This window comes from Silurus meridionalis, chromosome 28 (assembly GCF_014805685.1).
Source record: "Silurus meridionalis isolate SWU-2019-XX chromosome 28, ASM1480568v1, whole genome shotgun sequence".
Lineage (NCBI taxonomy): Eukaryota > Metazoa > Chordata > Actinopteri > Siluriformes > Siluridae > Silurus > Silurus meridionalis.
Genome location: NC_060911.1, coordinates 15,363,990 through 15,387,711, shown reverse-complemented (window position 1 = coordinate 15,387,711; position 23,722 = coordinate 15,363,990). Strand labels below are relative to the sequence as shown.

Below are 23,722 nucleotides of genomic sequence, written 5' to 3'. Positions count from 1 at the left end.
CCTAAAACATTGTGTTTCAGCACAGGAAGTCTGGAAAATAACAGCCAAACTTTTGGTTATTTTTATTTGTCCATGTATACCTGAATAAATATTAACTCAGCTGTGAGAAATGCTGTGGGAAGAATGGGCAGTAGAAAGAGCCATAAGGACGATCCGTGATTGCTGGCGTAACAATGTTATTTCTGGCAGCTAGTGATAGCGTTTACTGCTTGGTGTGGTAATGGATGCTGTGGAATGGGTAGAAGTATAATTTTGCCAGCAAGTAGGGACCAAGAAACTTTGGTTTGGTCATTATGATATGAATCAGCCAGCATATTGGGCCAGCAGTTCTTGTCCAGTGATTTGCAGATTGGTTTGGAGTGAATGTATCTTAAGATTTTGCAGATGAAGGCAATGATGAACTTTCCCAGCATGACCCATATGTCATTTATCAGCCACTGTAATGCAGATGGAGCACAAAATCACCCATAGTACTCATAGTAGCCAGAAGTGGTGCTAAAAGCCATCTTTCTTATTGTTCACTGTGGAGAACAAGTTTGGTGAAAATGGAAGCTGTGTGTAGTTGGTTGAAAGCTATAGAGACCAGTATCATTGGGTAACATTGCTGAAGCTGAAGATGTTGACATTTAGAAAGGATTGTCACTGCCCAGTTCTGTTCCTACTTACAAGAGAACAATATACAATTTTTTTTTTTTTTTTTTTTAAATATAATAGTTTGTCTACTTTATGACATTAAACTGTAAATCTATTTGTTAATTAAAGAGACCTGTTGAAAAGATTGCTTTATTTCTATTTCTTTCTTAAAAGACTTGTTTGGCCTACTTTTAATATGAGTTACATGGTGTTGAAGTATGGAAAAGAAGCCATGTTGGTTCATTAGGCTTATTGACTGCTTGGTTCATTAGGTTTATTGACTGCTTGTACTAGTCAGAAGTCTTAGCTCAGTGGGTAAGGTGTTGGTTTACAGATCAGTAGATCCCCACAAGATTGGGGGTTCAAGCCCTGGCAATGCCAAGGTAGGTTTTTTATTTCTCTTCTGAAATCTGATAGTTTGTTTACTTTGTGGCATTAAACTGTAATTCTATTTGTTAATTAAAGAGACCTGTTGAAAAGATTGTTTTTTTTCTTTTTTTTTTTTTGAAAAACTTGTTTGGCCTACTTTTAATCAAGTCAAGTCAAGTCAAGTTTATTTGTATAGCGCTTTTCACAACAGACATTGTCTCAAAGCAGCTTTACACAAATCAACAGTGATGGTGAATGGTGTGCATTTGTCCCTGATGAGCAAGCCGTGGCGACTGTGGCAAGGAAAAACTCCCTTAGATGTTATGAGGAAGAAACCTTGAGAGGAACCAGACTCAAAAGGGGAACCCATCCTCATCTGGGTGACATCAAGAGTTTGATCATAAATCTTTCAACAATACAGAACACTGGAGAGTGAGAACTAACATGATTACTGGAGTATAAGATTATAAGTAATGTTCTTTCTGCAGTCTTAAACAGTCTATATGGTTAGTAGCTCCGAGTTTTATAAGCTCAGCATTTGTGATCACCACAGATCCAGCATCAGCTTCTCCATGCCAGAGCCTTTAAACACTCCAGGAGGTCCAATGTCAAAACTCCACACATGTAGCGGGATCCAAATGGCACTGGTACGTCTCTAGATGGTTCAGGATGTTTGTGAGTTCGGCATCTACTTCTTTAAAGGTCCGTAATCATCACGAGGTGGGAGGTGACTGGAGCTGGAGCAACCTCAGGATGCCTCGGGATGGGGAGAGAAAGAGAAGCAGTGGAGAGGAATTAGCGTAGCTGCTGTTCATGATATTAACAGCACAAGTTGATAATGTGCATGTGATCAGATGTTCTGGAGCACAAGGTTATGATGTGATGTGTGTTATGTGTAGGCTTTGCTAAAAGATACGTTTTAATCTACACTTAAATTGGGTGAGTGTGTCTGAGCCCCAAACACCGTCAGGAAGACTATTCCAGAGTTTAGGAGCTAAATGTGAAAATGCTCTACCACCTTTAGTGGACTTTGCTATTCTAGGAACTACTAGAAGCCCAGAGTTTTGAGATCTCAGGGGCGTGGCGGATTGTAGCGTGTTAAAAGACTGGATAGATACACGGAGCCAAACCATTTAGTGCTTTATAAGTGAGAAGTAATAGTTTGTAGTCTATTCGAAACTTAACAGGAAGCCAATGTAGGGACGATAAGATCGGGGTTATGTGATCATATTTTTTGACCTTGTAAGAACTCTGGCTGCTGCATTCTGGACTAACTGAAGCTTGTTTATTAATGAAGCAGGACATCCACCTAGTAACGCATTACAGTAGTCTATTCTGGAGGTCATAAACGCATGGACGAGCTTCTCTGCATCGGATATAGACAACATATTTCTTAGCTTAGAAATATTTCTAAGGTGAAAGAAGGCTGTTTTGTAACCTGATTGATGTGATTTTTGAAAGACAAGTCGCTGTCTAAAATAACACCCAGGTCTTTTACCGTTGAACTAGTGGTTACAGAACATCCGTCTAAATGCAGGTTGAGATGCTGGAGCATCTGTATACCAGTTTTGGGCCGATGAGCAAAATCTCAGTCTTATCAGAATTTAAAAGTAGAAAGTTATGGGTCATCCAATCTCTTAGTTCCTTAACACACTCAGTCATCCGGGTTAATTGAGCTGTATCGCCTGGTTTAGATGAAATATATAGCTGAGTATCATCAGCATAACAATGGAAGCTAATTCCATGCCTTCTAATAATATTTCCTAACGGAAGCATGTATATTGTGAAGAGCAGGGGTCCTAGAACTGAACCTTGCGGCACGCCATAATTTACTTGCATTAGCCTGGATAGCTCTCCATTCAAATCTACGAAATGGTAACGATCGGACAGGTAGGATTTAAACCAGCTTAATGCCTGTCCCTGAATGCCGATGTAATTTTGTAAGCGATCTAGGAGGAGATCATGGTCTATAGTGTCGAATGCAGCACTAAGATCTAGTAAAACCAACAGCGAGATGAAGCCTTGGTCTGAAGCTAAAAACAGGTCATTAGTTATTTTAACTAGAGCAGTTTCTGTGCTATGATGGGGCCTAAAACCTGACTGAAATTCTTCAAAGATATTGTTCTCTTGCAGGTAGGAACATAACTGTGCAGCGACAATCTTTTCTAAAATCTTAGACATAAATGGGAGATTTGAAATTGGTCTGTAATTTGATAACGTGTTTGGATCCAGATTAGGTTTTTAATGAGGGGCTTAATAACTGCTAACTTGAGGGATTTAGGGACGTGACCTAAAGATAGTGAGGAGTTAATAATATTTAGAAGAGGCTCACCAGTTGTATATAACACTTCCTTCAGTAATTTAGTAGGAATTGGATCTAACTGACATGTTGTCGATTTAGCTTTGGCAATAACATTATACAGCTCTTCCTGTCCTATACATGTAAAACAGTGGAGTTGTGGAGTTGAAGGTAACACTGTCTCAGGAGATGCTGTAAGAGGTTGAACTGCCACAATTGTTTTTCTAATGTTATCTATTTTTCAGTGAAGAAAATCATAAAGTCCTCACTACTAAACTGTGATGGAACACAATTTTCAGAGCCCTGATTTGTAGTTAGTTTAGCTACTGTACTGAAAAGGAACCTGGGATTGTTTTTGTTGTTTTCTATAAGTTTGCTCAGGTGTTCAGCTCTAGCAGCTTTTAGCGCCGTCTGTAGCTGAGCATACTGTCTTTATCTGTGATTCTAAATACCTCCAATTTAGTTTTCCTCCATTTTCTCTCCAGATTACGTGCTGTTCTCTTGAGGGCATGTGTATGACTATTATACCAAGGTGCAGGTGCTTGGTCTCTAACCTTTTTTAACCGGATAGGGCAACGGTGTCTAATGTGCTAGTGAGGATAAGGTCTATGTTCTTAGTTATCTCATCAAGATTAATAGTAGTTATGGGTTTAGTGAGAAATTGAGATAAATCAGGCAGGTTATTTATGAATCTGTCCTTAGTGGTTGGAACAATAGTCCTACCAGGTCGATAACGTGGTGCAACACGGCTAATCTGCTCTACCGGTAGTGTGTACAGTATGAGGTAATGGTCTGTGATGTCATCACTCTGAGGTAAAATATCTATATCAGTGACGTCTGCTCCGTGTGATATTATTAAGTCTAGTGTGTGGTTAAAGCGATGAGTTGGTCTGGTGACGTTTTGTTTAACCCCAAAAGAGTTTAATAAGTCAACAAATGATAATCCTAGAGCATCGTTTACATCATCTACATGAATATTAAAATCTCCTACAAGCAGCACTTTATCAAAATTGATCAAGAGATCTGATAGAAAACAAGCAAACTCTTGAAGAAAATCAGCGTAGGGTCCTGGGGGTCTGTACACGGTGACCAGAGCGAGTTTACTATGTATGTCCGAAAGTACAACTTTAAGAACGAGCACTTCAAATGATTTAAAGCTGAATCCTAACATCTGACTAACATTAAGAGAAGCAGTATAAATGGTTCCTACACCCCCACGACCAGTCTGACGGGCTCATGCTTATAAACATATCCTGACGGTGTCGACTCGTTTAGACCCATATAATCACCTGGTTTAATCCAGGTCTCAGTGAGACAGAGTGCATCGAGATTATTCTCTGTGATCATCTCATTTATAATCAGTGCTTTGGGTGCAAGTGATCTAATGTTTAAAAGACCAAACTTTAAAACTTTTTGGTGTTTGTTTATCTGGCATTTTCAGTTTTAACTTCAATGAGATTGTTTCTGGATCTTGTGTATTTACTTCTTGGTTTTGCTACACGAGGATAGATACGGTTTCTATAAACTGGGCTGTGTGTGAACTTGTAACTATTTGGTCTGTTGTATGCGTGTTCTCATTGTCGAAGATTTCCTGATGTCTTACCAGTCAGATGGTGTGAAGTATCCTAGAGATGTTATCTGATAGCACTGCTGCTCCAACTCTGCTGGGGTGCAGGCCATCAGGGCGGAAGAACCTAGGACGCTCCCAGAAACAGTTCCAGTTATTAACAAAGAGAAGTTTATGTTCTCGACACCATGACTGTAACCATTCATTTAGAGCTAAAAGTCTACTAAACTTCTCAGCCCCTCGCTGGTAAGTGGGAAGAGGTCCTGACACTATGATCCTCGTTGTGGGTGATGTGCTGCGTACCGTCTCCACCAGGATCCTGAAATCCTCTTTAATACCTCCGTTTGTCTCAGCCTGGTGTCGTTCGTTCCGGCATGAAGAACAACCGCTCCAGTTCTCCTTCAGGACCGCGGGTACCTGCGCAGCGACATCAAGAACACGAGCACCAGGAAAACAGCGAGTGTGCACCTTACCTTTAGCTCCGGTAGCGCGGACATGCCGGACGATGGAATCTCCGAGAATCACAGTGTCGCGTTCCGTCTCGCGGAGAGGCGGCGGTTCTCGGTCGAGATCTCGAAGGCCTGTAGTGGTGGCGGGGAGACGTCCTCGACCGGGCTTTGCTTGTCTCTTCCGCTGCTGCCGCATCCAGGGTCCATGTTGCACCTTTGCCGGAGTTGTAGGTGCGCTGGGTCTGGGCAGAGAAACACGCGGAGTTGAGGTGCTGGGAGCGTTAGGTTCAACCCGGAATTTACCTGGGACGAGTGCGCGTCCGCCGGGATGTTTCCAGCGCCGCTTTCCGCTCTCGCAGCCGGGCATGCTTTTCATGCAGCTCGCGAATCTGTTTCTCCAAAACCTCCATCTCCAACGCCACCGTTTGCAAATCGAACGAGTCCTCACCTGTGCTCAAAGTTAGACACACAGCCGGCATAGTGCTTATAATCACGAACAGATTTCGGATACACAAATAAGATAAAGTGAGAGAAGATATAGTGGTAGTCGAGTTTAACTGACTACAGGCACAAGTCAGGAAGACAAACAATTTAGGATTATTAAAAGAGAAAAACACAAACAAACGAATATAAACACGAATACAAACACGAATACAAACACGGAACTCGCGGCAAACAAGTCAAACACAGGAAGCTACGTCACCGGAAGTAAAGAAGTCTGAGTTACATGGTGTTGAAGTATGGAAAAGAAGCCATGTTGGTTCATTAGGCTTATTGACTGCTCGTACTAGTCAGAAGGCTTAGCTCAGTGGGTAAGGTGTTGGTTTACCAATCAGCATATCCCCACAAGGTTGTGGGTTCAAGCCCTGTTATCGCCAAGGTGACATTCTTATTTCTCTTCTGAAATCTGATAGTTTGTTTACTTTGTGACATTAAACTGTAAATCTCGCAATACATGGCCCCGGTCATCCTCTCCTTAATACAGTGCAGTCGCCCTGTCCCATGTGCAGAAAAACACCCCCAAAGCATGATGCTACCACCCCCATGCTTCACACTAGGGATGGTGTTCTTGGGATGGTACTCATCATTCTTCTTCCTCCAAACACGTTTAGTGGAATTATGACCCAAAAGTTCTATTTTGGTCTCATCTGACCACATGACTTTCTCCCATGACCTCAAACAGGTGCATCTAATTTAGGATAATAAATGTAGTGGAGGTGGACATTTTAAAGGCAGACTAACAGGTCTTTGAGGGTCAGAATTCTAGCTGATAGACAGGTGTTCAAATACCTATTTGCAGCTGTATCATACAAATAAATAGTTATAGTATATTGTTATAGTATATTGTGATTTCTGGATTTTTTTTTATTTTTATTATATCTCTCACAGTGAACATGCACCTATGATGACAATTTCAGACCCCTCCATGATTTCTAAGTGGGAGAACTTGCAAAATAGCAGGGTGTTCAAATACTTATTTTCCTCATTGTACCAAGAAAAGATGATTTTGTAAAAGAGACATTATTGTGTCTGATTTCTGGCACATGGAAACATCTCCTTAAAAGCAACCTGATGACCTTATTCACCTTCATTCTGTGCTGAAATCTGAAGACAGTGGGTCAGCATTTGGTTTTGTTTCTATAAGGAGTGTGGAGTCTAAGGGAAAGGTGAAAACAAATGGAAATCAGTCTGCACAATCCTGATTTCTCTACATGTTAGTAGAGGACAAGTCAAGTAAGCAGATGCTTTTTGAGGTGTGTGCAAGCAGTAAAAAAATCTCATTTGGAGCTGCTGAAAAAGCACCAGCTTTCAGACGTGTAATAGCAGGTATGTTCAGAATCTTTACAGTTTCTCAGTATCACTTGAATTGATTTAAATTGTAAATAATCAAGATAACATCAGATTTACAAGATAGTCACCTGGAATGAGTTTCAGGTCAGGTGTGTCTTATCAAGTGATTTACAGACTGTTGGTAAAAGAAGAGGGAATGTTACACTGTGGTAAACATGTCCCAGTCCCCACGCTTTTGAGAGATGTTATAGCAAACTAATTTTAAAATGGCCTTATTTATTCCAATAAAATGGTACATTTTCTTAGGTTAAATGTTTGATATTTTTCTATGTTCTATTGTGAATAAAATTAAAAATTAAAAAAATGTGCAAATTATATGCATTTTACCCCGTGTCCCAAAACATTTTACAATCGGGGTTGTAATCATACACAAGGATCTTAATGAAGTGAATCCATAAAATGGTCAGGATTTGGCCAGTGTAAGTAGAAGTTCATTGTGACTTTTTGATAGATTTTATTGGGAAATTAAAGGAAGCGCTGTTCTCCATATAAGATTGACAGGTGAAATAAGTCTTTAAGATGGCTTCTCTAATTCTAAAAAAACTAAACAAATGCCTGTTTTTCATAGGAAAAGCAGAGTTACTACAGACCAGGATTCACCATCACAGGTCTAAAAATCACAGAGTATCTTATTACACAAGTGAAGGTAATACATTTTCTAAATATCACCACGACATTAAATTCTACTCTCAGCACAGGTAAATCACCGACTGAACAAAAGTTACATAGATGCAACAAGGAAAACTGTTGTGTGGTAAGATAAATCAAAATCTTTCTTTTCTTTTTGGACCATGGACCACCATGTCCATCAGCGCTCAGTCGCTGCTGCAGAAAAACACCTCCACAGCATGATGCTGCCACCACCATGCTTTACTTTTGGGATGGTGCCATGTTTCTTCCAAAAAGAAAGTTTGGAGGAATGATTGTGCCTCTGGAACCTCAACCCTTTTGTCCCATCCCCACACAGGATCCCTGGAGCTTAGTCAGAGTGACCAGTCCTTGGGTACAGGTGATAAGCTCTTGGAAGAGTCATTGAATGCCAAACATCTTTCGTTTAAATATTATGGAGGCCAAGTGCTCTTGAAAAGCTCTTGGAAAGGATAATTGTGTTAAATGCTAAACTGAAGTCTATACACAGCATTTGTACGTATGTGTGCTTATAGTCCAGGTGGGTGAGGGCGAAGTGGAGGGTCGTGGCGACGGCATCGTCCATGGAACGGTTTGGACAATGCGCAAACCGCATGGCGTCCAGTGAGGATAGTAGGTGGGTCTTGACGTGCCTCATGACGAGCCTCACAAAGCACTAGGGTTAGCATTTAGCCTAGCATGGACACTCACCTGCTTGCCACGCTTCTGCTTCCTCAAGCACTGCTTCTGACGTCTCCTCACCTAGACGGCTAGGACTGGAGGCCTGGACTAGATGTAGCTGAAATCGAGCAAACTGAGGTTGTGAAGCTTCTCGAGTACATCATCATGCAGATTGGTTGTTGCATGATTTTTGTACTGTAACAGCGTCTGGTGGTCTTTTACATGAACACAGCTGTCTCTGGTGTCCATGTACTTGGAAAAGTGATGGCTAAAGACATTAAAGCACCATTTTCCATCCAGAGAGGATACTGGTGTGCCGCCATCTTGGAGCCTCGCCTGTTGGAGCTCTTCTTTTCTTCTTTTGACCTCATGGCTTGATGTTTGCTCTGATGTGCATAGTCAGCTGTAAGGCCTTCAATAGAGAGGTGTGTTCAATCAAATCCAATCAATTTAATTAACCACAGGTGGACTCTAAAGGTGGAGAAACATCTTAGCAAAAAAATCATGTGTAACAGCATTAACCCGATATACATGATACAAACCCTGGTTGATTAATCATTTAAAAATGGACATAAATAAATCACAATGTATTTGATACTTACATACTTTTATTTTTTATATAGATTGTGATTTTGTCTTCTCAGCTACCCATCCATGATGAAGCTAAATCTACTTCTTCTCCTGTGCCTCAATGGTGAGAGCATTTTTTAAACAAACAGCTTGTTACTAGTACATTTTTATGCTTATGACAGAGGAAAGTACAATCACTATACAGTATAAACCTGAAGCTCCTATAATTTTATTTCCAAATGTGAGTAGAATTAGTCCACAATTTACAAAAATTTTAAAAACTACTCTTGTGAAGGGTAAATTCTGTAGATGCCACGAGGTAAGCAATATAAGCTTTTATAGCTCACAGGAAAGTCACCGCTGATCTAATTCCCACTGAATGTTATGAAATATCAAATAATAGAACCATAAATCTGATATATATATATATAGACCTCCACCTATAGGATAGGTGACAAGGGCCCCCACTTATAAGTAACTTTGTAAAGAAGAAGGGAGAAGGAAGAAATTTAAGATCCAATGAGTACTCTGGCTAAACATTTATAATAAACTGTTTTGACCATTGACAAAAATTGGAGCCAAACTCTAGGTGTTCCAAGGAGAAGGCTGCACCATCACCTCCTTCCAGAAGCAAATTCAAGGAGAAGCCCATAGCATGACAAGCTTGAGGAAAGAGGCTTTGGCTTTGTCCCCAGCATGGGCACTTTTTGGGAGGAGGCCTCAATGCAAACCCTTGCATGAGCACATCAGAGGGGGAGGCCTCAATGTTGCTCCCAGGCATGTCCAGGCCCCTTGTGCATGCAGGTTGTAGATACAGATTGCCTCTGCCTGGGCCTCTGGCTTTTCAAGTTCTGGCGCAAATGGTTCTTGGGAGGGCACCTTGTTGGCCTTGTGTATAAATAGTTCTTGGGAGGCTGCAACATTGGCCTTGTCTTGGGAGGTTTCCTTGTCGGGTTCTGACTGGAGTACATGATGAGAGGCTGCCTCATCGTCCTCTGGCTGGAACATAATGTGAGAGGCTGCCTTGTTGGCCTCTGGCTGGAGAAGGGAGCCCTGTGTGTATGGGTTGCCTCATGCATCGCTGGCCTGATCATGGCAGGAGGAACCCCCTAATGGCCCCAGACTGAAACATGGCTAAGGGGCTCCCTGGTGGGCCCTTGAGATGAACTTGGCTAGAATCTCCAAAATTGTTTACAAATTAAACTGGTATTGCATTAAAAGTACTTCCTGGCTGAATAAAGCCATTGTGGAATTTGGATAGATTCGAGCACAGGCATGATGATCACTCCTTTCTTACCCACTGCATGTTAAAGGTGAAGTAATTTGTGAAAATAGTGAGGGGGGAATTTCTCACAATGTGCAACAAAGTGAAAATACATAAAGTCACGGTAGTATACAAGGTCTGATTAGAAAAACCTGCAGTTCTGCAATTCCTCTTGTACGTGTTTCCATTTGTGGTATATTTTCTTTACATCAGAGGAAGGAGCTTAAAATGAAGGAAAGTTTTTCTATATTCAAATATTCACTGGTTCAAATTTACTGTGTTTCATAAAATAAAATGTCTCCAACAGGTCTGGTCCCAGTTGCCTGGTCCATCCCTAGAACTGTCCCTCACCATTATAATCTTATCATGACATCGTTCACATGGTCTGATGCACAGAATTACTGCAGAGCAAAGTACACTGACTTAGCAGCGATCCAAAGTGATACTGATTGGCTAAGACTGAAGAAAGAACCAGGTCTTGTCAAATATACGTCCTGGGTCGGATTGTACAATGATATTAATGGCTGGCGCTGGTCCTTGAACAACCTCCCATTGAAGAGTGTTACTTATACCAACTGGTACCCTGGAGAGCCTAATAATTATAAAGGAATAGAATCATGTGTTGCTATGAGTTCATATAGTAATTGGTGGGACGTGCCATGCTCACAACTAAGACCTGTCATTTGCTACAATGGTGAGTTCATATCCTCTATTCATTTGATTGTTTTGTTTTGTTTGGTTTGATGGCTGGAATTACACATTAAGGGTTATATTTTAATACCATTGTTTCTGTGAAGATGTTAACATTTGGTTACATTTTTCACAGCTAAATTCAATGGAACTGCCAGGTTTGTAGGTATTAGTAGTCCTTGGATGACCTGGCCTCAAGCTCAGGCTTACTGTCGAACATATCACACAGACTTGCCCAGTTCCCTTAACAGCTCAGATAATGACATAATAATGCAGGTGAGAAATACTGTAGGTGATGCCTGGATTGGACTCTATAGAGACACATGGAAGTGGGTAGATGGGACCATTGCTTCAAACCTTAAATGGATTCCAGGAGAACCTAATAATTATGGTGGAAATGAGAACTGTGGAGTTGTTAATAGCGGACTGTTTGGTGATGTACCCTGCAGCAACATATTCTTTTTCTTCTGTGACACCAGTGAGTCTTTTGTTTCTTCATTTATTTCCACAAGTATCCAGTATATTGTAACATCATAAAAATACATAATTTTAATACATCAGCTTTTGAATTTGATCCTATTAGAAGAGAATGAAATGAATGTAATGTAAATGCTCCTGATCATGCTCATAAACAGCTTCATCTACATTATGTTGCAGTGTTCAATGTCAACTGCCTTTCAGAGATATAACATTATATTGACACAACATCCCCTAAAATAATAAAGTAAAGGATGGGATGGATGATGGACGCTTATTAGAGCATTTAAATGTAGCGAAAAGAAACTATTAAAAAATGAATGTGTAAATGACAGCACAATATTTAAATTGATTCAAGTTTAAATAAAACACAATCCATTTCATTTTATTCATATTTTAAACCATAAATCATAGTCATCCAGAAGATTCTTCAGTGTTCTGAAGAGGATTGTGGGAAATATGTGTGTTTGTTCTACAGATTTCCCAACGAGGAGTCAGACAGTGAGACTGCAGGTGATGTCTGATGGAAGTGTGTTTGATCCTGCTGTGCAGTCGTCCATTTTAGAGCAGGTGGGTCACATGATGTCTCTGAAACATCACTGTTAGGATTTCACTGTTTACCTGCTCACATTTCTGTTATTCTCAACAATGTGGCTCGTTTTTATTCATTCTTGGTTTTTCTCTAACACATTTATTTTGGTTTAATTAACCAAATCCTGATTCTGATCCTCAGATGAAGCAGAAACTGGAGGAAAATGGCATGTTGGAGAACACCACACTGGCCTGGAAGGTGCAGCCAAATGGCAACATCTTCAACAAGAAAAAGAAAGCTCACCTGTAATGTCTAAATTCTCACCTTTAAGTCAAGTAGAATAAAACTGAACTTGTAGCATTAATCAGTAGGACGAGATTAGCCAAAAGTAGTGAAATATATACATAATTTCTTTCCTCTTTTTCATTTGTTTTCAATCAAATATTTCATATGTAACCTGTTTTTTGGTGCAAGTGTCTACTGAACATAGTGCTGGACAAAGTCATAAAATCAGTCTGTTGAAATACTGGGTTTAATCTCATTGTGTTGTAGCAAATAATCATTTTACATAGAAAAAAGAGAATGTAACCGACTCTGTAAATACAATGTGTTTTAAATGGCAATAAATAATGGCCTTCTCATTTTAATCATACTGTTAAAAATATACACTAATTTCTTTATTATTTACATTTTCTGTACCTATTGAAACTAAGAATGTACTGTACAATAATATCAGCAATAAACTTGATATCTCAGCATCTTAATGGCTGTCATTTATGGGATCAGGTTCCTGCTTTGACAACCTGCTTAATCACAATGTTAGAAGTATAAACTCTAAACGGCAGCACAGGCAAGACTGCTGGAAATTTTACAGTTGTACAGTTTGACAATAAAATTGTATCTAGATTTTAATTTCAAGCTTTGTTTTGGTTTCAGTTGTATACTAAGATATTCTCTGTGAGATTTAGACGTGAGCTTAATCCTGGTCTTGGGTAACTGCTTCCCCTATGAAAAACAGGACTGCTTGTTTTTAGAGTTGGAGAGGCGAACTTAAAGACGTGTGTTACACATAAATCAAACATTGGAGAACAGGACTACTTTATATTTGCCAAGAAAATGTATTTAAATATTCGCAAAAGCACTTTTAATTCGCAGCATTCGCAGTGTAAGACATCATGTAGATCTTGTTAAAGTTCCTTAGGAGAAACTTTATTTTGATTTCTCAAAATTTTCTCTGGTTTACCAACAAGTTCGATTCGATCTCACTGTCCGTAAATGCTGCCTTAGTTACCAAAGAGAGACGTAACAATATTGTGCAAGCTGAATGTCCAAATATTGGAACATGAAAATTCCAAACCAAAAGTTAACCTGATGACCTGCTTCACCTCTTTCTGTGCTGAAATTTAAAGATGATGAGTCAGCATTTGTTTTTGTTGAAATCTGCTCTCAGGGAAAGTAAAACTCTAATGGAAATGAGTTTGCATTCAATTTAATATTTTCTCAGCAAACACAGAAGCATTTCAGGAAGTTATATCCAAGCAATGAAGATGCATATTCGGTCAAATTAAATGTTTATTGAAGAAGTATTGCAGAAAGTTGAGTTCTTTTGGAAAGTATATTTATTTATTGCATCAATATTATATAATTGTTATTTGGCTAAAACTTGAGACTTAAAATGTTTTTTTTTTTTTTTAAAGTGATACCACACACTAATAAACTGTTTGTAAAGCAGAATGCTTCATGCAGGAACTCGTTTTCCCCTCGCACTCTCCCTCTTCTATACCTGAACTTAAGAAGGTGGCTGTCTGTCCATCACTGTTGAGGGGCTCAGGAGGGGTAAATAAATAAACTCCAAATCATTTTCTACAGCATGTACAACACAGGGAATTCCTTCCTTTCCAGCGCCTTGGACAAAACAGTCCTCATTTTTGGGGAGTCTGGCTCATCTCAAGACAGCTCCTAAATAAACTTTATTTCGGCTTCTCCCGTTAGGGGTCGCCACAGCGGATCCTCTGCACGTTTGATTTGGCACATGTTTTACGCTGGATGCGTAAACACAACCCTCCCCAATTTATCTAGGCTTGGGACCGGCACTGAGAGTGGCTGGGGATGGTTCCCTGACCGGGGATCGAACCCGGGTTGCAGCGGTGAGAGCGCTGCATCTTAACCACTAGACCACCAGGGGATCTCAAGATAGCTCCTAAATGCTAAACATAAATGTCAATCATTACTTTAGATAATAATGTCTTCTATTTCTGGTCTATGTAACAGTTCCAGCCACTATACCGCCTCCAGACCACCAGAGGGACCTGTTACCTGAATATGGAGCTCACCCAGTTTATATGGCATTTCCTCTTTTGATCATTTTTAAACCATGCTAATGCTAACAACTAGGTAAAGTATTGTTAATCTTGTGTTGTGTAACAATTTCTCTTTGTATATCGACCTCGACATTCCCCTCCCTTGACCGCACTTTTAGATTTCTTGTGATTTGGATTTGTTTGTCTTGGACTGCTTTACTGTGAAACGTTTACAAATTAGTGGAACTTTTTTTCAAGATAATAGAATTATTTGTAGCTGCCCAAATCCTATTTCTTTTTGTCAAAAATCCACTTTTGTGTGCTGGTGATCCCAAGATTGGTGAATCCGACTGTGTATCCCAGTTTCAACAGTATTTTAGAAATAAAGAAAGATTAGCAGCAACACACGAATACGGGAAACTAACGAGGTCATGACAACTTACTTCTCTGCTTAGTCTTTTTTTGTACTCTAGATTCCAAAATCCCAGCACAAACAATTTGACTTCTTTGTAATATTAGGATGTAAAATTGAAACCTTTGTTTTGGTCTCCACTGTGCAACAAGACACTGTTTGTGACATTTTAGACCTGTGGCACAGAATGCTGGTTTCAGGTAATCCTTCTTTTCCTATGGAAAACAGCACTTCTTGTTTTTATAGTTGTACATCCATTGCGAAGGCTTGTTTTACAGGTATATCCAACATTAGAGAGCAGTGCAACCAGAGCCACGAAAAAGCCATTTAAATGTTCACAATGCAGTTTTCATAGCATTAGTAGTGTAACTGTAAGGTGTGTAAGAAGCCCCCCAAAACATCATGTAGATCTCCCTTTATTAGAATATTCTGTAGTTCCTTTATTCTGAAATACTTATAAATAAATGTCTGATTTTCTTTTGGTTTCCCAGTGTTTTAGATTTAATCTTAATGCTGCTGTTGATTCCCAAGAGAAAATGATGATGTTCTGAATGAGATATAATAATATTGTGCATGCCGATTAATGTCTCATGGAAATTTCACAGTAAAGGCAACCTGAGGACCTCGTTCACCTCCTTCCTGTGCTGGAAATTGAGGACGTTGGGACAGCATTTGGTCTTGTCTAAACAAGGAGTCTGGAGTCTAAGGAGGAGCGAAAGCAAAATGGAAATTGTTTTTACATAGGTCATGTCCTCGTTTTTCACGGATTAACAAGGCAAAGTAAACAGATGAGCAGTGAAGATCTTGAATAAAGCTTCTGAAGAAACAGTAACCATCCAGTTCTAAACAGGTAAAACATCAGATTTATGCACGTCTATTGTTTATTTCATGAAAAACGAATTTAGTAATTTGTGTAATTTTAGGAAACATGTATTAATTGTATGTATTTTTTTATGGTTAAAATTATAAAAGTTTTTATTATTTAAGTGATATTACAAAACTGAATCTTTGGACAGCAGTGGGTCTCTGGTACTAAAAAATTGTTCTAGCAAATATTTTCTTATTAAAATAATGTATCAATTCATCCTTATAAAAGAATAAACTGATATTAAGAAAAGGTTTTACTGAAAACATAATTGTGTCGGAAATTACGGTTGTGGGAACAAATATATTTATAAAATAAGTAATGCATGTTATTTATAAACAGTATTATGAAAGAGATTTAATAAAAGTTTAGTGAAAATAAATGTGCTGTAATATGTGGTGAAGTTTTGTGTTGTCTTCTTCTAAAAACATTATATACATAAAAGTATAATTAAAAATAAGGTTTTACCTGATAGCAAACTCACAAAAAGCAATTAAATTAGAGATGTAATTACTGGAACTTTGCCTGAAGGTACACATTTTCTTCTATGTGTTTGATTTAAATATCAGTTCTTCATTGTGTATAATTGTGTCTCTGGTCATGTGACCTGGTGGTAATTATATAATTATATAATTCATTCTCACAAGTTTATCAGCATAAACCTGACACCTGATTATGATAACGATATAAAGCTTGGTTAGATAATCATCTTTACATTTACGCAAAGAAATCCTTTTTTATTTTATAGTTGCATACCTTTATTTTCTACTTATATATATTTATTTTTTTCACCCCTCAGCTACACGTCATGAATCTGACATTTTGTATTCTCCTGGGTCTCACTGGTGAGAGCACTTTATAAACTACTTATTGTTAATTGAATGATAATTGGTATTACACAATTGAATATAAATAATGCAGAATTTCCAAAACAACAAATATGGTGTTATTAGTTATAATATATTAAACCTTATTATGAAAAAATTATATATGTGATTACAAGCCATTATTGTATAGTTTAAACCTTTTATTTTGATTAAATATTTAATAACAATAATTTACTCGACCTTAACTCTTTGGATTCGTCTTTTTTATTTATTTAAACGACAGCAGCAGTTTTAGCAAAAAAAAAAAAATAAATAAATACTAATAAAAATAGGAGGCACCTGAGCTTATTTTTAAGTGTTCAAGTTTCAGGTGTACATGCAGGTATTTCAGCTTTTTAATGACAAAATTGCAGACATTTCTAGAATTCTGTTTTCACCTCGTCATTACGGTGTACTGAGTGTAGATTATTGAGAAAATCAATCTGAACGACTGTAGTATCAGGCTGCAATTTAACATTGAAAAAAGTGGGTCTTTCCAAATGCACTCTGTGTAGGTGTTATTAAAAGATTAAATAAATAGAAATACACAAACTAATACATGTTTATGTATTATTATCAAGTAGTTTTGGAATCCATAATTAGAAAAATAAGGAACTATTAATGCATGACTTACTTAGTGTAACTGAACTGAACTATCAAACTGGATTTATAACTATAAACAATTTTTTTATTTAGGCATCATTAATTTTGCGACAAAGTTTTGGTGTCAAAATTTTAGATCTATTGTAGGAACATCTGTATTTATCAGGTAAATTTTACTGTGTTTGGTAAATTCAAATTTCTTCAACAGGTCTTGTCCCAGTTGCTGTGTCCATTCTGGGAACCGTCCCTCACAATTATGAATTAATAAAAACACCGATGACATGGGCTGATGCAAAGAATTACTGCAGGGTATGGTACACTGACCTGGCAGCAATCCAGAGTGGTACTGATTGGCTCAGACTGAAGAAAGAGGCGGTAAGCAAAGGTCTGGCAACAAATGCCTGGGTCGGCTTGTACGCCGATATCAACGGCTGGCGCTGGTCCTTAAACAACCTACAGTATGTTCCCTTTAGACAGTGGAACCCTGGAGAGCCTAATAATGGTGCTGGAAAAGAATCATGTGTCGCTATGGGTATATATAATAATTGGTGGGATGCACCATGTACACAACTGAGACCCATCATATGCTACAATGGTGAGTCAATGTCCTTATAGTGATTTAGTTGAGTTTTTAGTTTGATCTTGAGTTGTATCCTGGTATTATATTTTCTGTGAAGACTTGAATCAACAAAGCCGTAATCATTTGGTTACTTTTTCACAGATAATTTGACTGGTTCTGCCAGGTTCATTGCCATTCCTAGACCTTACATGACCTGGCCTGAAGCTCAGGCTTACTGTCGAACACATTACACAGACTTGGCCAGCATATTTAACAGCTCAGACAACAACATTGTAGGGAAAATAAACCCGGGCGGTGCCTGGATTGGACTATATAGAGAACCATGGAGGTGGTCAGACAGGACCAGTGCTTTAAACCTTTCATGGGCTGCTGGACAACCTGATAATTATGGAGGAATTGAGAACTGTGCAGTTGTTAATAACAGACTGTTCAGTGATGCACCCTGCAGCAACCAGTACTATTTCTTCTGTCACACCAGTGAGTTCTTTTTTCATGACTTTATAATAATAAACGCTCCTCTTTATGCTCATTAACACCTCCATCTACAATTTGTTGCAATGTTCAGTGTCTTTCGTAAATATAACACAATTTCGACACAACATCCATTCAGAATTTGTCAAATTTTATTCATATTTTAAAACATATCATAACATTCATCTAGAAGGTGCGTTGTTCTGAGGAGAAAAAGTGTGTGAAAAGAGGTGTGTGTTTATTCTACAGATTTCCCCACGAGGAGTCAGACAGTGAGGCTGCAGGTGAAGTCTGATGGGAGTGTGTTCGATCCTGCTTTACAGGCGTTTATTTTAGAGCAGGTGAGTCACATGATGTCACCAAAACCCCCCAGTTTGGATTTTTTCACTGCTCAGCTGCTCAGATTTCATTTATTCATGTTTATAATGTGTATTATTTAATCAATTCTTGGCATCTCTCTGATACATATTCCTTTTTTTACTGATTTGAGTAATGAATTCCTGATTCTGATCCTCAGATGAAGCAGAAACTGGAGGAAAATGGCATGTTGGAGAACACCACCATGATCTGGAAGGTGCAGCCAGATGGAAACATCTTCAATAAGAAAAAGAAGGATCACCTGTAATGTCTAAATGCTCACTTTTATATTTAAGCTTAAGTCAGTAGTGAGAGTCGAAGAGCACGATTAGCCTTAAATAAAGGAATTAATGAATAATTGTACTAGTTTGTTTCTGCCACTATAATTATATGTAATTGCAAATATTTCATATGGAACCTGTATCTGCTGCAAGTGGCCACTTGACACAATGGTAAGTAGAAAGTCATAGAGGGTCTGTTCAGATAGTGGGTTTAATGTGTCACTGTGTCATAGAAAAGAGGAATTATTATATAGAAGATTCTTCTATAGAGATTGTAATAGAAGTTGTAAATAATGGGTTGTCCCTATTTCTGTAATGTTCTACTCTACAGTTCTAAAATCTAAACTTATTTCTCTGTATTTTGTTCATATTTTCTGTACATAGAAAATGTACACAATTTTTATCATTTACAAAAAAGCGCAAATTTTATCAATAAACAATAAATAAAAACTTTTTATTAGTGATAATCTCTTTACGTCTTTGTATTTAGTAAACGGGTGATGAGGTTCATGTGAAACTGCAGTCTGATTTGTTTTTCTCCCCCCTTGCCCCTGTGCCAAAACAAATAAAAAGCCACTGATTCGTTTTGTCTGCATTCTTTGACTTTGACTTACTTGATTGTATATTATTTCTTTACTAATTTTAATCTCAAACCTTTAAAATCCTTTTATGATTCGTGTAAGGAGAGCTGTCTAGCTTGCAGCCGACTCGTCCCTCTGCTGAGAAAAACTGCTTTAGATATTCATCTCCTTTAATCTCTAAAATGCCAGAAACTGACAACGATTATTGCACTGGCATGCTTGATGTGGTGGAGCTGCTGAAGTAGGGTGTAGTCTAAACAAAGAGTGTAGCAGCTTTCTGTCTGATGCGTCTGTCTTTTACCTGCATGAACACCTGTTGGCATGACATTTGTCTACTGGACCGCCTCCTTAAGCCAGTGCCTTCAGCCATTTAATGGTTATTCTGGATAACTGCCCACATGCTGTTATTTAAAAGGCTGAAGATATGAGGAAACCGCACTAATCTTTGCATGGCAACATGTTGTTTAATGATTTTTTAAAGCCATGTAGAAACACCCAAAAGGAGGAACATTAGGATCCCATTTCATGTATAGCATATTCATTGGCGCTCTTTATGTAGAGATCCAGCACCGTTTGGATATAACTTCATGTAGAGTTTCAACGTTGGACCTCTTTGAACGTTTAAAGGCCCCGGCATTGTGATCTGTCCCACCAATTCAGTTTAGCACACCTCTTGCTGTGGACTTGATAATTAATGTCCACTAGTAAGTCCACTAGGGGGTGCTTTGATTTGACCTTTTTTTTTTTTTTATGGCCTTTTAAAAGACAAAAGTCCTACGAGACTTGTACATTGGTGTGGGACTTGGTGGCTTTGTTGTAAAAGCCTTGCCTCTCAATGTGGAGGTTGCTGGTTCAAATCTGGCTTGTCCCCAAGCTTGGTGGTAAGTGTGATGTAAATCTGTGTGTGGTGTCATGTGGTGGAGTGAAAGAGTGAGTCAGTGTGGTGCCAAAAAGCTAGAGGTAAATGGTGCTTCACAGCCCCCTAAAAAAGTGGGGTGATAGATTTTTGGCTGAAAGTTTTGTATATATTTAAAAACTAAGTCAAACCTTTAATTTTTTGATGTATAACCCCCTACATTTATTTCCTCAGATTTTCGGGGGGCAGCAGCCCGGCTATTGCCTTCCCCCATTTTGGGTTATGCCCTCCGGTACCTTCTTGGACAGCCTTCCCTCCACAATGCCCTCTGATACCTTCTAGTTTGCTCTGGTTCTGAATCCAGAACCTTTCATATATTCTTGAGACCTGGCTGGGGCTTGAACCAGCAACCTCTCAACCCAGAGGTAGAGCTCATCCAACTGAGCCACAGGATCTCTTGCCAGAGGAATGTTTTTAAGAGATTTTCACCTTTTTAATCAATAACAAAGAAGCATAAATGGTCAGATTTGAACCTAAGATGTCACACATTGAAGACCATGACACCAACCACTACACTGTGTTAACACTGGTGTGACCTGTGCTTACTGGATTTTTGTCATAAAAAATGGTTTACATATAAGGTAAGAAGGGAGTGAGATTTGAACCAGGGCGCTCCCTCTGCAAAAGCCATGAAGCGAACCATTTCACCACTGCAGAGATTATGCGCCGCCTGCTTATTGGGCTTCTGTCTTTAAATGGCCAACTATATAAACTTAATTGCAAAATAAAGATGTGGTTTGAACCAGGGACCTCAAACACCAGCAAGCACAACACTAACCACTAAACCACTTCATGACAAGTTGCAAGCTAGCTTATTGGACTTTTGTAAAAAGAAATGAACCGCAAATTTAGTGTTGAGATTTGACCCAGGGATCTCACAAACCAAAAACCATGAAATTTACCACTACACCACTTTGGGACAAAGCAGAGATTGGCTTATTTGACTTTTGTCAAAATAAATGATTTCACATGCACACAAATGTAAAGATAAGATTTGTTTGAAGGTAGGATTTGAACCTGAATTCCCCAGACACCAAAAGTCATAACACTAACCACTACACTACTATATGAGCAGCACAGTCACTGTGTATTGAACATCTGTATTAACAAATGTTTTACTTAAAAATGAAATGTAAAAATGAGATTTAAACCAGAAATAGCAGGCAACAGAAACTATGACAATAACCACAGGCTTGGACGCACCCTTGCTAATAGGGCTTTTGTATAATAATAGCAATAAAAATGTCACACAAACATAAAAAGGTGGTAGGATTTGAACCACAGAGTGCATGCACCAAAAACAGCAACCTAAAAAGCCAAGGACTAAACCTGGGATCTTATACAGAAGACACCATGACACCAACCACTACAGCAGTTCAGGACTAGCCACGAATTTGCTTATTGTGCTTAAAAAATAATAATTATTCAAGAATAGAATAATTATTCAAGAGCTCACAAAAAAAGAAAAGTGATGGCAAGCATTGAACCAGGGATAACAAACATTAAAAACGATGACATTAAACATTATGCTGCTGTAAGACTGATGCTGCCACTGCGTATTGGACAGCTGTATTAACAAATGTCTCACGTAAAAGTCAATGTAAAGATTAGATTTGAACCTGGAATCTCATACACCAGAAAACATGATATTAACCACTACACTACTTCCTGACAGGTCAAGGAGTCACTTCTTGGACTTTTGTGAAAACAATTGTTCACATAAAAAAGGAAAGAGATTGCAAGCATTGAACCAGGGATAACAGACTTCAAATGCCATGACACTGAACACTACACTACCAAAAGACTTAGTGAATCCATGCTTATAGGGCTTCTGTCCTATAATAGCAAACTACATTGGCCAACTAAAGGTAAAATTTGAACCTGGGATATTGTATATAAGACCCCACGACATTGACCACTACACTACTGCAGGAACTGGCAAAAGGTTGCTTATTGGACTTTTGTCAAAATAAATGACTCACATGCACAGAAAAGATTTGTCTGAAGGTAAGACTTGAACCTGGATTCTCATACACTACAACCCATAAAATTAACCACTGAACTACTATAAGAGCAAATCACACACTGCTAACTGGACATCTGTATTAACAAATTTCTCCCTTAAAAATTAAATGTAAAGATGAAAGCAATAGCAGGCAGCAGAAACAATAAAATTAACCACAGGCCTAGTCTCAACATTGCTTATAGGGCTCCTGTATTATAATAGCAACCAAAAAATCCCAAATAAAGCTGAGATTTAAACCTGGGATCACATACACCAGAAACGATGTCCCTAAACACTACACCACTTCCAGAAAGCTCAAGAGCTCAATTATTGGACTTTTGTCAAAGAAAATGGCTCACGCAAAAGGAACACTGAGGACAGGGTTTGAACCAGGGACAGTAGACAGCAAAGGCCATAACTCTAGACGCTACACTATACTGCTTTAGGACTGGCTGCAACTTCGCTTATTGGACTTTTGTAAATAAAATAAAAAAATATATAATAATAAAAATTACTGACATAATAAGAGCCTGAAAGGACAATTTAAAACAGGAATCTCATACATTAGACCCCATGGCACAAACCGCTACACCACTTTAAGACCAGCCAAACCTTTGCTTTGACTAGTCTAATATTGTGTTGGTACCACATTTGCTGCCAAAACAGCCCTGACCCATCGAGGCATGGACTCCACTAGCCCTCTGAAGGGGTGCTGTGATATCTGGCACCAGGATGTTAGCAGCAGATACTTTGTCCAGCACATCCCACAGATGCTTGATTGGATTGAAATCTGGGGAATTTACATGTCAAGTCAACACCATAAACTCATTGTTGTGCTCCTCAAACCATTCCTGAGCCACTTTTGCTTTGTGGTAGGGCGCATTATTCTGCTAAAAGGCCAAAGCAATCAGGGAATACTGTTTCCATGACAACGTGTCAAAGTAACATCCACTTGGATAGCTGGACACAAGGCTTCCCAGCAGAACATTGCCCAATGCATCACAGTGGCTCTGCCGGCTGGCCTTTTTTTTATAGTGCATCCGGTTGCCATGTGTTCCTCAGGTAAGTGATGTACACACACCTGGCCATCCACGTGATGTAAAAGAAAACCTGATACATCAGCTCAGGCCACCTTCTCCCATTGCTCTGTGGTCCATTTCATTGTTTGCACTTTCAGTGGTATACAGGGGTCAGTATGGGCACCCTGACTGGTCTGTGGCAAAATTTTTTTCTGCTTCTACTGTGAAGACTAAATGTGCACTTGCTGCCTGATAAATATATCCACCCACTAACAGGTACCATGATGAAGATATAATCAGTGTTATTCACTTCACCTGTCAGTGGTCTTAATCTTATATGTGATCGGTGTATGTTGAGGAACATTATTTTGAAATTGTATTGCAATTTGTAGACAGAGTTTCTTGCAGATTCGTGAAGCTCAGCCCACCTTCACTTCACAGAGCCTCTGTAGGATAC

General features: G+C 38.8%; 2 protein-coding genes across 4 annotated transcripts; both read left to right on the top strand.

Moving 5' to 3' along the window:
- The first annotated feature begins 6,994 nt into the window (after positions 1-6,994).
- On the top strand, positions 6,995-12,757 carry LOC124381627 (C-type mannose receptor 2-like). 2 transcript variants are annotated; one of them, XM_046843432.1, is made up of 7 exons: positions 6,995-7,144; positions 7,737-7,814; positions 9,121-9,170; positions 10,618-11,004; positions 11,137-11,478; positions 11,956-12,047; positions 12,211-12,757. In XM_046843432.1, the coding sequence occupies exons 3-7, from the start codon at positions 9,131-9,133 to the stop codon at positions 12,316-12,318; spliced, it is 969 nt and encodes a 322-aa protein (XP_046699388.1). In that variant the 5' UTR covers positions 6,995-7,144; positions 7,737-7,814; positions 9,121-9,130; the 3' UTR covers positions 12,319-12,757. The 2 variants fall into 2 exon arrangements, with proteins under 2 accessions (XP_046699388.1, XP_046699387.1); XM_046843431.1 differs by having other exon boundaries at positions 9,100-9,170.
- A 2,643-nt stretch (positions 12,758-15,400) lies between these two features.
- LOC124381632 (putative C-type lectin domain family 20 member A) lies at positions 15,401-18,821 on the top strand. Of its 2 annotated transcripts, XM_046843440.1 has the most exons (7): positions 15,401-15,571; positions 16,386-16,431; positions 17,264-17,430; positions 17,515-17,650; positions 17,777-18,112; positions 18,356-18,447; positions 18,624-18,821. In XM_046843440.1, exons 2-7 carry the CDS (start codon positions 16,395-16,397, stop codon positions 18,729-18,731), a joined length of 876 nt encoding a protein of 291 aa, XP_046699396.1. In that variant the 5' UTR covers positions 15,401-15,571; positions 16,386-16,394; the 3' UTR covers positions 18,732-18,821. The 2 variants fall into 2 exon arrangements, with proteins under 2 accessions (XP_046699396.1, XP_046699395.1); XM_046843439.1 differs by having other exon boundaries at positions 17,264-17,650.
- Positions 18,822-23,722: the final 4,901 nt, after the last annotated feature.

Bases quoted from the DNA above. Each gene is read 5' to 3' on its own strand.
- LOC124381632 (XM_046843439.1), top strand. From the start codon at position 16,395: ATGAATCTGACATTTTGTATTCTCCTGGGTCTCACTG. The intron at 16,432-17,263 runs GTGAGAGCACTT...TTTCTTCAACAG, and splicing joins TATTCTCCTGGGTCTCACTG to GTCTTGTCCCAGTTGCTGTG. The intron at 17,651-17,776 runs GTGAGTCAATGT...ACTTTTTCACAG, and splicing joins ACCCATCATATGCTACAATG to ATAATTTGACTGGTTCTGCC.
- LOC124381627 (XM_046843432.1), top strand. From the start codon at position 9,131: ATGATGAAGCTAAATCTACTTCTTCTCCTGTGCCTCAATG. The intron at 9,171-10,617 runs GTGAGAGCATTT...TGTCTCCAACAG, and splicing joins TCTTCTCCTGTGCCTCAATG to GTCTGGTCCCAGTTGCCTGG. The intron at 11,005-11,136 runs GTGAGTTCATAT...CATTTTTCACAG, and splicing joins ACCTGTCATTTGCTACAATG to CTAAATTCAATGGAACTGCC.